The sequence below is a fragment of the Pelophylax lessonae genome, assembly GCF_965119305.1.
Source record: "Pelophylax lessonae genome assembly, chromosome: 1".
NCBI classification, from domain to species: Eukaryota; Metazoa; Chordata; class Amphibia; order Anura; family Ranidae; genus Pelophylax; species Pelophylax lessonae.
The window spans coordinates 698,863,184-698,879,529 of record NC_138768.1 but is presented as its reverse complement, the minus strand read 5'-3'; the positions used below and the strand labels follow the sequence as shown (position 1 = coordinate 698,879,529).

Here is a 16,346-nt window from a genome sequence, read left to right as displayed (position 1 = left end):
AGTTTGGTCATCAAATATATAAATAGAAATATAAAGCCATAACATTAAAAATAAAAGTAAAGCTGAAATTACAAGGTAAGTAAAGTCCCAAGTTGGCAGTGGGGTAGAAGCCAGGTTGTACAGATAGGATGTCAACTCCTGCATCAAACAATTTTAAGTTACATTTATTATAATATTGTATTGTTAGAAAGTAAAACTGAATAGGAAACACAAAGAAAATAATTACAACCCCCCCCCCCCCCAAAACTGAAGTGGAAGATGCTAAGATGCTAATGCTCAATTTATTGACAAGCAGCAAAAAAAAATAAATATATATATATATATATATATATATATTTTTTTTTTTTAAAAAGAACAGAAGGCACAGAGGTTAAGGTGCTCCAACTTGCTAAGGTAGAGGTGAAATAGAAAGAAAGATATTTCAGAGTAATTGAATTAACAAGACCGGCTCTTTTGTTTCACAGATGGATCTGGAGTTAAAAGCTGTAAAAGTTTATTTATTTTTTTCAAATAACAAACATGGTTTACTTACCTGCTCTAATGGTTTTTACAGATCAGCCCTGATCCTCCTTTTTTGATTCCCTTGTTAGTGCTCCTGACTCCTCTCCCTGCTGAGTGCCCACCATAGCAAGCAGCTTGCTATGGGGGCACGTGTATGGGCTCACTCCTGAGCTTGCCCTGTATATTCATTACCACACAAAACCTGGCTCAACCCTGCCCCCTGCTCCCTCCACACTGACTCTGAATGGCATCAGCAGGAGCCAACGTTTTCTGCTGCTGTCTCAGAGCCAATGAGGAGGGAGAGAGCTGAGAGAGCTGCTGATATTATGCACATTGCTTTTCATCTTAAAATAGACATTAATTTATTGAATTTTGAAGTCAGGGTATTTTGTGATGAAACATTACATCCTTAAGTTGAGAACATATGCCAGGAAAGCAACATTTGTTAATTTTCTCTGACAAAGGTCAGCCAGTAAGTTAGTGACATTGTCACACATACCTTGCCTGGCTAAAAATGATGTCAGCCACCTCTTGACCTAGGCTTGCAGAGCTGCTAGCAGGTCTGACCTTATATGGATGTTGCATATGCTCGAGGGTGCTTGGGGGAAACTGCTGGTTGTAAGGATTCAGAGGACGAGGAGGGGGTACAGATGACTGTGCTATCATCATCTGCCAAGACAAGGGTTGGCACAATCAGCTTCAACCTGCATCCTTCCTAAAAGATTCACATAGTGTGCGAGAATGATATCTTGGGCAAAAAAGGGGTAGGATACCTGTAAGTGGGGTATAGCACAGGCCATAATCTCACAGAAGGTAGATAATTCCACAAGCAGGAATGGGATTCACTGCAGTGTCAGTAGTTTTGTCAAGCTGGCATTAAGACGTTAGGCATAGGGGTGGTTTGGGAGAAATGTTTTCTTCCCCTTCAATTTTTGTAGAAGACACATCTGCTGTGGGAAGGATGCTGCTGGAGCACCCTCAAGAGGCACCAGGCCTAGGAGGACAAGTGAAACTCCAGCAGCAACACACAGCCTCCCCTGGCTAGGCCTGGGAGGTAAGAAAGCATTTCAAGCTCACAAATATTTATATTCTTTCTCAGCAAGCATCAGTGCTGATAAATCTCCTAGAGGTTGGTCAGGAAGACCTAAATATTCTCAATTCATATAAATTAGTTCCTTTGTTATTTTTTGTAAGGCATGCACCTCAACAACAGACTGAAGGAAACAATAACATAGAACTTAGTGAAAATATGAAAACAAAATGCTCAATTAAACTTCAGGCTGACAAGCGCAAAAGCACTAAATTTAGGCAAGAAACTATTTTGCATAGGTAGGGTCCCTATACTAGTAGAGCTCTTATAGGACTAAAAGAGAAAGGGAAAAGATAACCAGGTATGTTTGCAAACGTTCTTGACTTTACTGGATGTATTAAAGGAGTTGGGTTTGAAAATTACATTTACTATGAACAGGATCCTATAAATAAAACTATGTTTTATAAAGTTAAAAACAGTCCTTGTGGGTTATGTTTGTATGCAATACGTTTTTTTTTTTTGGGGTGGGGGTATAGCATGTTTCACAACTTTGCAATATGTTTTTGTCTCATTTGTAGCAAAGAGGTCAGTTTAAAATTTATGAACTTAAAAGCGATATTTCTTTCAACAGAGTAGCAGCTAGTTTCCTAAGAAAACTGTAATGTTTATATATTATTCATCTCTTCTAAAAACCCTGAAGCTGGACCCCTGTGGGGTCTCTTCAGTAATTGGTCTCCTGACACTGCTATGCACAGCTCTAAAATTCCTTAAAACGTTATGAAACCTCAATTCCATCTGCTTTTAGCTTGGAAATGTTGTGAAGTACAGCGGTAAACTGTTAAGATCACATCATTTTAAATAGTTACATTTTTGCGGCATATTACATAGTAAATTTTCTTTAATTTTTATAAAGTACTCAGAATGCCCAGACTTCTTCCAAGTATTATATTCAGCTGGAAGCTATAGTGCCACTTATGTACCATAGTTAATTTAAAAAAGCTGGACACCATCCATTTATTTAAATTGATTCTATCTATAGACACAGGCAGCAAACAAATTAGGTAAACGATACAATGATGAGAAGTTCAATATTGTTGTGACTGAATCATTTCCTATCCTTTTTTACCTGCAATAATTCTTGTTTCTCCAAATGAGTCTACTTTAGGAAGTTTAAGAACACTATGCTGCTCAAACAAAAGCTAAAATCAAGTACTGGCTAGCTAGAATGCCATTGGCAGCTCCGAGTGTTTAATCACTTAAGAAGAATCATTTAATTAATATTGTTTAAAAAAAAATGATCTTCCATGCTGCAATGATCTTGAATGATGAAATAGAATATCATATACAGTATGTAGGGTATACATCCTTGCTTAGGCCTCGTACACACGCAACGATTATCGGCTGACCGATCGTCCGACTTTTGTACAGAGTTGTGTTTTGTTGGTTGGAATGTGCCTAGACTGCACTCAAATTTTCTCGGCCAACAAAAATCTACTTCAGAAGTGATGTCATGTGCTGGTTTACTTTCTGTGTGTTTTTTCTTCTCTGAGCATGCCCAGTCTTGCTCATCAGATTTTTGTCTGCCGAAATCTGTACTGACTGACGGAAAATCGGCCGTTGTGTTGACGGCCAACAAAAATTTTATAGCCTGCACACCAGATTTTATTCGGCCGAAAAGTCAGAGTCGGTTGTCGAAAGCATCATACTAACAAGCCAAAAATCGGCCGATCGGACGTTGGCCGAAAATTCCCGGCCAATAATCGATGCGTGTCTACGAGGCATTAGGCTGTATTATTGCTGCACTTTACTAAGGGCTAATTTAAACATTGTAATATACTGAAGTTTCCATTTGTTTTGATTTCTCAGGCTAAGAACATTTTCAGCAAGTACAGTTAATACCTGCTCATCTTGCTAGATATGCACGGTACTTGTCATTCACTGCGAAGTAAACTAGAAGAACCAAACAATGTTTTCTTCTTTCTGTAAACTGCTAATTTCCCGATCTCTCATATAATAGAAATAATTAAAAGCAGACATGTTTTAAAGTTCAGCCTTGGTGACAACTATGGCTCCCTTTATAGGTACAGTGGAAGAGTAAACCTAAATACCAGGTGAAAATAAAGGTAAAACAAAGTCTGCAAAAAAAATATATATATATTCAGCCACTAAATTTTAAGGACTGTTAAACTGCAATATAATAAATTTATGTTTTGGGGTTTAGATCTCCCTAATTACTCTATTACCAGCTACATTTAGAATAATGTTTATTTTGCATATTGGTAAATAGATGACCACAAAAATGTTGGCAATAGAATAAAGAATCTGGACAATGAAACCCTTGCCCCATTGGAGCCAAAGCCAGCCGATAATGCTAAAGGGTGATACAGCAACATAGTTGGGGTATTGCCAGGATTCCTTGCAGTCATAGCAACTGATTATATTCTCCCATATTGTAGTAAAGGAAGAAAAATATTCTGCTTGATTGTTATGGACAACATAAATGTCCTTAAATATTTCTTCACTCAAAGTCTTCCTTCATCAAAGAGTTCTTATTCCTAAGTGCTAGCTCTTCTGTGCAATATAGTTAATTGGTTGTGGTTATAAAGAATTAGCACTAAAAGCACACCTTTCATTAATGGATCACGGAGGCTGCCATTGTTGACCTCAGGTTATGAGAATGTTATTTCCCTGGCTTCTAATGCATTGATGTTATTCCTTTTTAATTCACTGTGCTGGAACTAGTGTAGAGATAAGAAATTCTGTCACATTTCTGACACTCATTTTCACCATTTGATTCCAGGTAAGACTCAAGAGTATTAAAGCCAGATACAACCAGGCAAGCAATAGTAGACTCCATACTTCTCTTTAGAGAAGTTTATTGTAAACAACAAAACATGTTTACTCGCATAAGGCCAATATGATATGTACGATTTATATGAATAAAATATATCACAATTACTCTATTTATTAAAATAATTCAAAATACAAATGATTTTATTTTTAAAATTCCCTGCTACCCTGCTAACAATGGTCTTATGCTAGTAAACTTTCTATAAACTTTTGATATTGTAGCTGTATTTATGACACGTCACAGTAAACAAAAACCAGATATATGATTAACATATCATGAGATCCGTGTGAGTGATGTCTACGTTCTGTCAGGGAAGAATGAGCTTCTTCGGAACATGGCAATGTTATACTGGAGGAGTGTTGTTGCCATAGTAACATAAAAGTTCACTGGTCTCCTCTGTATGATGCCTATATACCAGGGTTAATGATAAAGCTCTGATAGTGCTGATCAGGCCTGTCAACTAGAGCAAGCTTTCAGGATTCTGCCCGTCTCAGTTTAATGTCGGGAGCAAATGTATTTTTCTCTTTCTAGTTTTAAATATAATTGTATATTTTAGCTTTTTTCCTCCGATTCCTACCAAGTACAATTTGTGAAACACAGTGTCCCCAGATATTCACCACCTTAAAGGATCCATTCCTTATGGGCATTCAGAGGATATCTCACAGTGATATAATGGAGACTTACATATAAAGTACACCATATAGGAAAGACTATCATTCTCACTAGGAGCCTCCTCCTTGATCATGGGTGGACATCTTCCCCCACAGGCACTGTGATAGTCAGGGTCATTGTGGTACCTAGATCCACATGGATTTCACCCACTAAACTCTCCCCTCCTCTCCATCTGTCCTGGCAGTATCCACAATCCCTCCTCTCCACTGCTCGATCTCCCAGGGGCTTGCACATACAGGGACCCCTTGCACATTACAATTGTTGACATCATTTTGAACAGCGTATGCCATGGGAATCCATCTAAGAGACACCTGACGTCCGGCCGGTTGTACATTTTTGTATTCTTGTTGTCTTGCGTCCTGTCTTCTGTTTATTGTTATTTATCACCTATGGCATAGGTCAAGAGGCAGAGATTTTTTCTGTCCACCAGGATTTTATATACATGTATTCAATTAGAATAAAGCTATTTTGTATTCCTTATACATATCCTACAGCCTATTTTCTTTGTCAGAACTATAGCTTACTTTTTTCCTGTGTCTATATGGGGTATTTTTTGTATGTATACTTTAACATGGATCACTATGTCACAATAGGATTACAAATTAACTTTATAAATCATTCTATAATATTTGCAAGACAAAAATACTGATTGATATATATATATATATATATATACCACAGTATGTATATATATATATATATATATACACAAATCTGCCCAAAAAGAAATTAAATAAAACAAAAAACAGCTGTCTTAGTTATCACTCAGTGAAAATAATGTATGTATCTCAACGCCCCCCCCCCCCCTCCGAAGGCAGTGCTATGAATGTGTCTATAAAAAAGTACTGTAAATAGTGCTTTATAAAAAAAAAATGCAGACATTCTTGGGTTCACAGAATTAGTAGAGAAGTTGGAAGGGAGTTACAACAGTTTATTGGGCCATACTTATAAAGGCCACGTGTCTTTTTCTGTATTTACTCCCTGGTATTTAGAACCCCATTTGCATTACATAATTTGTCATTTTATATTTCTGACTACATATAATCTTATTATAAAAAGATGCATAAGAGTAAATGTTTTTTTTTTGCACTCTCACTGCATGTAAAATGCGTGTAAAAATAAATGGAATATTTGCAACTTTTGATAACCAAATCAAAAAACTCTGATGGTGGGAGGGTACCACATCCCATAATATCAATATTTAAAAAAAAGAAAGAAAAAAAGGAAAGGAAAGATGGAATTTGGGCACATTATAGACAAACCCAAAATGAATTTAAAATTTATTAAAATTATCATTTATTACATATATATATATATATATATATATATATATATATATGAAGTCCAAATTACCAAATAAAATGCTATTCTGTAGAATATATTTACACACAATATAATTGCACGATGACAATATTGTTATTATTTATATATTTTTGTTTTCCTTTTTTTTCACGGTGTGTTTTTCCCCTAATGTGTGGTTTTAATCAGTGGATTCATAGACTGTTATTCCCCCAGCAAAATAACCCTCAGGCAACTGTTGCACCTGCTAATCACAATGTACTGAGCCATCATTAAATGGCTTGATACATAGACACAGTGTACTAAGTCAATACAAGGGTCTTGATACCGTTTGATCGCTGTGGTTGGCTATTATATGATACTGTTTACTTTGGTGATCCCTCTTCTTCATCTTATAACAGAGAAATGAGTGAAATAGGAAAAGGATAAATGAACAAGCAGAAGCTGGCTGCAAAAGTATTTATTAACCCTTTCACCTCCCTGTGACCTGTATATTAACTTCTCACCTCCCTTATTCTGCACATATGCACATTAACCCCTTCATCTCCATCTACCCTCTATGTATGACCCGTACAATTAAGTTTCTAGTGCACCATTTCCAAGTTCCATGTTTTAACCCCCAATTACCAGCATGTTTCTTCATTTCCAAAAAAAAAAATGGAGCAAAAAATGTTATCAGTGTTTACTGGAGTGTTTACTTTCCATAAAGGGGTCATTTTTAGGGGTTTCCTACTATTCTGGTGTTTTATATGTAACAGAAAGTAAGGAAACCAGGTTTTTCTCAAAAATGTTTATATGATGTCCTTTTTATAGTAAAAATATATAAACCCTATGGTCTTAAATATCACCAAAAATGCTCCATTTGTCTTAAAAAGGTATACAATTAATTTAAGTAAAGTGCTGCACAGGTGAGTGGTAATGTTTAATATCTATATCTATATAACTAGTCTTCTCAGATTAGTAGTTGCTCCAATCAGCTGTAGGGTAACAGGTTTAGGTAATCTCCCAACTTCTACCAGTACCTACTGGCTGCCACATTGTACTTTCACAGATTTCCTCACCACTTCTGCGATAATGAATCTGGCAATATGACCCCAAGTTATATTGGTCCCTGGCACAGGAAAGGCCTTATTTAAATAGCATCAATCTGTGCTTGGAGTACCCACAAAATACATAACATATTTATTAAGGTATGGATTTTAAAGGGGTAACTCTCACAAAAAAAAAAGATTTTGAGGTCTCCGAGGAAATCAATACCAGAGCCAAACTATACCAGGTCACATTCCCTCAACATGGGGGGGGGTGTCTTTCCAATGGGGATGTGACTCATGGAAAGCTGGAAGCTAAGGGCCCCCCAGATACGGCCCTCTCTAACATAAATGAGAATGGGGATAATAAAACCCCTGCCCATTAACAAAAAACAAAATTGTAACCTTTGTTATTAATAAAATATTTAGAAACAATTAATTTCTTGGTTAAACGTCGCAGTGATGTCACTGATTCCAAGGGACACCCACGGTTGCTTCCTTAGGAATCAGCAATGACAGGAAGCTGTCAAATATGCTGTAGAAGTAGTGGAAATTCTTCTTCTATATATTCTCCCGCTGAACAGAGTGTCAAATGGGAAAATACAGCTTTGGATCAAATTACCAGCTCATCCCTATTTCTGATGCCTACCTAAGCTATTTGGAGCTGTCTCCAGATTTGGACGGCTACCAACCACTGCTTTATAGTACATATTGTCTGCAGGCCTGTGAGCAACACCCATGTCCATTGGAGTTTCAGCTGGAGTCGGAGGGGTGCAAGAGCTGTGTGATTACATTACCAAAATGGTCTTGGCTAACAGCAGGTATAGTATACAGATTTTTTAATGCAAGTTAGGCAAGATAGGTAGCAGGAGGAGTTAGTCGTAACTCTGGAATTTCACTTTAAGACCTGGGGGCTCCAGAGAAATAGTAGGCACACTAGTCTTAAGGGAAAGGGAGCTGCTTAAGATGAAGCACATCATCACTATATGCTCTAACAGGAGTATTTGCATACCCAGCCTCACAGTTTCTAAGATTTGTCTTTTAGAAATTATGTATTTGCACTATGCAGCTTGGGTATATTGGGTAAATATCGGTTGTTCTATTGTTGCAAAATTGTTTGTGGCAAAAAACATTCACTGAACACAGATAGCGCAGGTATCTTACTATTTCATATAAAAAACAGAAGTTGTTTACAGTTGCTCCACTTGCATTGACTTTTTTGAGTGCTGCATTCCATGAAAGGATTGCTTTATGTTCTTACATCTTACATGCAAGAGCTTTTTCAGTTAGCACATTTCTCTGTACAACACTGATTTACTTGACTACCTGCAGGGATTTAGTCCATGTGGGTGACAGTTTTTTGTTTGCTACAATTGCTTTGTCAATGTTCACAGTCCAGTGAAGAGTGGTCAGAAGTATTATCAAAAGCAGTTCTCAGAAGGAAAGGTCGATTTATCATTTATAAAATAGCCTGTATCCCAGGCAACATATGAATATGTGTTTGCATGTGTTGAGGCTAAATAAGAATCAATATAGCTCCAAACATACCCAAAGTGAGATCTAGCAGCAAAAACAGTATTTGCAAAATATAAAATTCATGTATTTATGGTTTTAGATGTTCTTCATTAAATGGAAATTGTAGCTTGTTTAGTTACTACACATTTTGTTTTGTTACTGTAATATTTATTTTTGATATGTTTTTTTTAGTTCCCTCTTGCTTTGTTCGATATGGTGATGACTGCAATGCTCTAATTGTAAGAGTGGTAGTATATAGTCAACAAAATCTGTTAATTTAAACCTTTTCACTGATCTTTAAAAGTGTTATTTTAAAAACGTGCCAAAGCAAAAGCTAAACCCATGATTTAGACCTAAGATCAATTATTCTCATTGTCCTGGCCAACTCACATTTATAGTCCCTACTAGAATAAATTTGTGAGCTAATGCAAGGCTTGAAATATTACATTTACTTCTATTATGGTGTCCTTACATGTGCACAATAGTACATAGAGCCTGCTCCATCAGAGGCTTAAAATGCAATTGAACTAAAAAAAAAATAAGATTTCCAATTGTATAGGGAACATCTATGTGCCTAAGCAGTACCCATAAAAAAGGGTCTTGTATAACTCAAAGAGTATAGTAGTCCACTTGTATGTATGGGTGCCTAGGCACTTCTGTGCCTACAGCCGCACAAACTTTATATCTGTAGTGTGAGATCTAAAGTGCTGTTGCCTCCAACTGCTAGTCTCGATGATGACTGTACTGTGCTATTTGCAGATCTTGTTGTTGGTTCTGATTTGTAAAAGAAAACAAAGATGGTTACCTCCATACAGAGACAGAACAGGGCATTAAAAGTCAGTAATTGGGGAAAATATAGTTACAGGGATACTGCAGACAGTACTGATGACCAGTCTTTTGCTGACTGCTTGCCTATTTTTTTAAATGATCTCAAGGATGTGTAGGCCATGGGAATGGGAACATGGTGAAGCTCCAATTTGAGGTCTATACTTTTTTTAATTTTTTTACCCATAGAGCAAGAAGGTTCTTTTGGATGACACTTCATTTATTAAGTGCACTAGAAAATAATAATACGTACAGTAAAACGAAAAAAACAAAACAAAAAAAACAACAACATTCTTTTAGGCCCCATGCACACGGGGCGTTTTTAACGCCGCTGTAAGCAGCGTCAGACGTTTTCCTCTTGCAGCCTAAAAACGCCCCTCCATGTTATTCTATGGCCTCATGCACACAAAGACGTTTTTAAGCTGTAAGTGGCCTAAGCGTTTTTCAGCTGCAACAAGAACCCACGGCCTGCGCGTTCTGAGGCCCAGCGTTAGAGCGTTAAAAGCGCTTGACGCTATTTAACGCTATTTAACGTTTTTATCGGCGTTTTCCAGCGTCCGGCGTTATTAAGCTGTAGAAATTTTCAGAAATGTGATTGGTCACTGTAATGGAGTAAAAACACAGGAAATGCATTTTTACATTTCCCAAGTGTCCTTTGCTCAGCCGTGTGGGTGGGTGGGTGTGTCTGTGTGGACATACAGGAGAGAGAGGGACAATGGCTGCTGATATAGGTCAGACAGAGCTTATCTCTGCAGTTGAGGCCCATCCAGAGCTGTGGGATGTCTCCCATCCCTTCTATAGTGACAGGATTAAAAAATCAAAAACCTGGATGGATATATCTGAAGCCCTAACACCAGGCTGGGACCGATTGAGCACCGCAGAGAAGAAGGAAAGAAGTAAGTTTTTCAGAAATGCATGACTTGTGTGCTGTATAATTACAAAGAATCCATATTTTAACCTTACTTCACTTTTCTTCTTAGGCAAAATTTTCCAAAAGAGGTGGAAGTCCCTGCGTGATCGGGTCAGGAGGGATCTGACAGAGGAGGAAAAAGCTAACACAAGTGGTGCAGCTGCCTCCCACAAAAGAAGACACGTGTACCACAACCACCTGGCATTCCTGCGTCAAGCAATGATAGCCAGCAGTAGAGAGTAAGTCGCACATACTGTATTTTTGACTTACATATAGGGGTGCTCAGAGCATCGTTTTCTGTGAATGTATTGCTATTCTGCAGCCATTTTTTTTTACATATTTTTCAGGACAACATCTAATATTGCGGACCTGACTCAGGATGCTAGTCAGGAGGTGGTTGAAGAACCAGAGGACAGACCCCCCAGTGCTGCCACTGAAAACAGTGACATGACGATCCAATCCAGTGGATCTCATGTCTGCGATGAATCCACAATACAGGTTAGTGTCTGTCTAGTCTGTCTGCCATTCTTTTCTTCATTGTATGTATGTGACAAACTGAACCTTTTTCTTTCTTAACAGGAATCCAGGGACCAGGAATGTGTTGTGGAAGAAATTCCCGATAGTGGTGTGGGGCGTGGCCGTGGCGAGGTACCCGTTCTTGGCAACGAGGTATGTGTGCGTGGCCGTGGCGCTGTGCGTGGCCGTGGCCGCAATCAGCGTCAGAGGGGTGGCGGTATTGTCCCTCAAAACGAGGACGGGGTGTTAGCGTTGCTGCAGGAAGTGCGGCAGGAGAGGCGCAGTGGGGATGTGTTCCTCGATCCTGGCAACTCACGCGCCGCCTTCGGCCGTGCTGCATACTACATCCTGGAGGACATTGGGGGACCTGAAGAAAAGCTTTGTATGGATCGTGTGCTCGCCATCATGACACAATATAGGCATGCAAAACTAAGTGGTGGCCCGCCACCATCAAACGATCCATTCAACACTTTTCTTGATCCCCCAATGCCCTCTGTGACCTCAGCAACGCTAACACCCCACTTTCAATACCGCCCCCCTCCGCAACGCCACCTACCTACCTTGTCCCCTCCGCAACGCCACCCAACACCTGTCTTGTCCACGCCCTCCTATTTCCCACCCCACTCCTCCATTGATTTCTCCCAACCACCTACCCAGTTCCCTCCCCCAAACTTACCTGGACCCCCTTACCACCATGAGGTTGCGCAGGAACGACATGTCCAAGCCACCCACTCGCATCCTGACATCAGCTATCCACGTTCAAAGTCACCGCGGTCAAGCCAGGACGATCAGTCAGGATACACCTACCAGCATTTGTGATTTTTTTCTTTTTTTTGTGTTTATTTGAATAAAAACCTTTTTTTGAAATGATATTTTGCCTCATTTTTTTTTAAAGTTGTATGTTGAAATAGAAGTACATCTGCACAGGCCATTGGGCTGGCACACACTTGCCACATGCAGAAGGAAACCCCCCTCCTTCTTCTGCATGTGGCAAGTGTATGCACAAGCCATTGGGCTGGCACACACTTGCCACATGCAGAAGGAAACCCCCCTCCTTCTTCTGCATGTGGCAAGTGTATGCACAGGCCATTGGGCTGGCACACACTTGCCACATGCAGAAGGAAACCCCCCTCCTTCTTCTGCATGTGGCAAGTGTATGCACAGGCCATTGGGCTGGCACACACTTGCCACATGCAGAAGGAAACCCCCCTCCTTCTTCTGCATGTGGCAAGTGTATGCACAAGCCATTGGGCTGGCACACACTTGCCACATGCAGAAGGAAACCCCCCTCCTTCTTCTGCATGTGGCAAGTGTATGCACAAGCCATTGGGCTGGCACACACTTGCCACATGCAGAAGGAAACCCCCCTCCTTCTTCTGCATGTGGCAAGTGTATGCACAGGCCATTGGGCTGGCACACACTTGCCACATGCAGAAGGAAACCCCCCTCCTTCTTCTGCATGTGGCAAGTGTATGCACAAGCCATTGGGCTGGCACACACTTGCCACATGCAGAAGGAAACCCCCCTCCTTCTTCTGCATGTGGCAAGTGTATGCACAAGCCATTGGGCTGGCACACACTTGCCACATGCAGAAGGAAACCCCCCTCCTTCTTCTGCATGTGGCAAGTGTATGCACAGGCCATTGGGCTGGCACACACTTGCCACATGCAGAAGGAAACCCCCCTCCTTCTTCTGCATGTGGCAAGTGTATGCACAGGCCATTGGGCTGGCACACACTTGCCACATGCAGAAGGAAACCCCCCTCCTTCTTCTGCATGTGGCAAGTGTATGCACAAGCCATTGGGCTGGCACACACTTGCCACATGCAGAAGGAAACCCCCCTCCTTCTTCTGCATGTGGCAAGTGTATGCACAAGCCATTGGGCTGGCACACACTTGCCACATGCAGAAGGAAACCCCCCTCCTTCTTCTGCATGTGGCAAGTGTATGCACAGGCCATTGGGCTGGCACACACTTGCCACATGCAGAAGGAAACCCCCCTCCTTCTTCTGCATGTGGCAAGTGTATGCACAAGCCATTGGGCTGGCACACACTTGCCACATGCAGAAGGAAACCCCCCTCCTTCTTCTGCATGTGGCAAGTGTATGCACAAGCCATTGGGCTGGCACACACTTGCCACATGCAGAAGGAAACCCCCCTCCTTCTTCTGCATGTGGCAAGTGTATGCACAGGCCATTGGGCTGGCACACACTTGCCACATGCAGAAGGAAACCCCCCTCCTTCTTCTGCATGTGGCAAGTGTATGCACAGGCCATTGGGCTGGCACACACTTGCCACATGCAGAAGGAAACCCCCCTCCTTCTTCTGCATGTGGCAAGTGTATGCACAGGCCATTGGGCTGGCACACACTTGCCACATGCAACATTGAACTAGAACAATGGAAGAATGATAGACATCAAAAGAACTGACATACATGTTTAATAAAAGCTGTATGTGAAGATATCACAAAGTTTACAAGATGAATGATTTTAGACAAAATTATCCTGCCATGCCACTTCCCCATCAGGCGAGACAAAGAAATCCGCAAACTTATCTCTGATGGTCATGACTCGTGCTGTTGTTCGTAAGTCCATAAACTGCACGCGGTGCATGGGGTTACGTGGCTCTGGTTCAACGCTGCTCCTGTCGCTTCTCCTTAGGAAATTGTGCAAAACACAGCAGGCCAGGACAACCTTGGTGGCATTGTCAACATCCAGTTGCATACATGACAGCAAAACCCTCCATTTTGCTGAGCACACACCAAACGCACACTCCACAACACGACGAGCTCGGCTCAGCCGATAATTGAATATACGTTTGGTGTGACTCAGTCCATAGCCACTGTATGGCCTCATCAGATTTTCTGCCAGTCCAAATGCTTCGTCGGCCACCATGACCAATGGCAAGCTTGGTTCCTCAGTACACGGTAGCGGCCTGCTTGTTGGTATGTTGAGTCGTCCTTCGTGTAGCCGACGTCCAAAGGCCGATTCTCGAAAGATGCGGGCATCACCCTGGCTGCCATATGCTCCTACATCAACAGCAAGGAATTGAAGATGGGCATCAGACAATGCCAGGAGTACCACAGAAAAATATTTCTTGTAGTTAAAGTATGCAGAGCCGGAATGGGGGGGCTTCTTCACCCTGATGTGTTTTCCATCAAGGGCACCGATACAGTTGGGGAACTGGGTTTTCTCCCAAAATTCGTCGACAACTGCTTCCCACATCTCTTCAGTCGGCTCCGGCATGACCACCTCCTTCAACTGCTCCCATATTGCCGCACATGTCTCCTTAACAATTTTGGCCACCGTGGAGACACCGAGCAGAAAATAGTGGTGTAAGGAGACAAAGCTTTGGCCAGTAGCAAGAAACCTAAAATAAAAATAAAAAATGATTACATATTACATCTATCTTTCAAAAATACATTGAAAATGTTTTAACTAGGACCTCACCACCTAACCCTCTTAACCCAAGTACTAACCCTATACAAAACACCCACAAATGATTTCACTTACCGAAGTGTCACAAGCAGCCTTTCCTCCGGTGACACACTGCTTCGCATGTTCGTGTCCATCCTGGATAGCCTTGGCCTGAGCTTCTCCAGTAGGTCATCGAAAAGCGGAACGGACATACGTGAGAAGTTGTACCACTTGTCCGGATACATGCGGAGTTGGGTGTACATGGTGGTAAAGTACCCCACGGACAGACGCTGCAACATGACAGGATGCACCCAGAACCTTCGCCGTATGCTCCTCTCATTCTCCTCCTCCAACTGTCTCCTTCTACGCATCCTTCTCAAGATGATGAGCAGGATCGCCTCATCAACCTTCTGCATAACAGGATCCATGACTCAGAAATGCAAAAAATACTCCGAAAATACAAGAAACACTCTCAACCGATCTGAAAATGCTCTCTCCTCTCTCTCTCTCCTACCAAAATGGCTTCCACACATTGCATTGTGGTTATTTTGGGTGTGGAAAATGGAGGAGGACTGATTTTTTAAAAAAACGCTATTTAGCGCTGACGCGGCTTAACGCGGCTTAACGCTCATTAACATAATTTGAGAAACGCTGTTTAACGCGCGTTTTTAACGCCGGTTTTTCCCGGCGTTATAACTAGCTTGGACGTACGTTTTTTTGAACGCCCCGTGTGCATGGGGCCTCACAAACTGATAATAAAACCCTCTATTAAAAAAAACATTCTAAATATCTAAGGCTGGGTTCACAATTGTGCAATCACAGACATTGCATGTGATTCGCACTGTATTGCTGTGCAGATCATGTATGATGTCTGTGCAATGCAAATTCAGCCATATAAATGTATGGCTGAAATCACATTTGCGCCAAAATGGTGCAGGACCATTTTTTTGGTCCACACTGGAATCAGATTGCATGGGTGTTCCCACCTATGCAATCCAATTTTTGTACCATTTGACAGTTCACAGTGCGATCTTGGAACCGATCTGAGAGTGTCATTAACTTTACATTAACATTCCCAGCAGTTTGAAGATGTCAGTGTGAACCAGTGTGCGATTCAGGTGCGATGCGGGAACAGGCACTGAATCGCGGGGTTTCCCACATTGCACCAGTATGAATCCGGGACTTAGTGTACTGTGAAGGCAAGAGGAAATAAAAAAAATGGGATTATATTAGGAACAGAAAATAGTACTAATGCAATCAACACAATGAAAATGTAGTCATCTAATCCTAATCTATATTTCTGTTAACTTTGGGAAAAAAAAGTTTTCTAGTTTTATCCATATTACTTCCTAAACCAACAGTTTTAGGTAATGAGGACTTGACTTCCTGCATCCAACATTTCCATTATTGCATGGAGGAGGTCAAACCACGATCTTAAATCTTTTAGGGATACTCTAAAAACTATTTCAACTGCTGTATCAGATATGACAACTGTGAAATAAAGCCTAAAATAAAAAAGCCATTCTGTGCACAGCACTAAGGAGTATCACTGTAGCTATGCGTAGAAACACCTGTTGGGGTCACAGCATATATATATAATATAAATATATATACACTGGTATCTCTGAACAGGTTCCTATTGATAATATGTGTTATGTACATATGCTGACTCGTTCAGTTCAGACAGTCTTTTTGACATTTTCTTTGCCTACTGCATACACCTTAAATTTCTAAGCAAGAGTTTTTTTTTTTTTTTTTTAAATGTTGATACATATATACACAAG

At 40.8% G+C, this 16,346-nt stretch overlaps 2 protein-coding genes across 2 annotated transcripts in view; both read right to left on the bottom strand.

Annotated features, from left to right (window-relative positions):
• Positions 1 to 16,346, bottom strand: part of GALNTL6 (polypeptide N-acetylgalactosaminyltransferase like 6) — a 1,801,337-nt gene that overhangs the window by 863,915 nt on the left and 921,076 nt on the right. The gene's annotated exons all lie outside the window — the stretch shown is intronic.
• On the bottom strand, positions 13,636 to 14,990 carry LOC309568778 (uncharacterized protein; the record flags this gene model as incomplete). The annotated part of the gene is made up of 2 exons (XM_082274557.1): positions 13,636 to 14,515; positions 14,659 to 14,990. 2 exons carry the CDS (start codon positions 14,988 to 14,990, stop codon positions 13,636 to 13,638), a joined length of 1,212 nt encoding a protein of 403 aa, XP_082130683.1.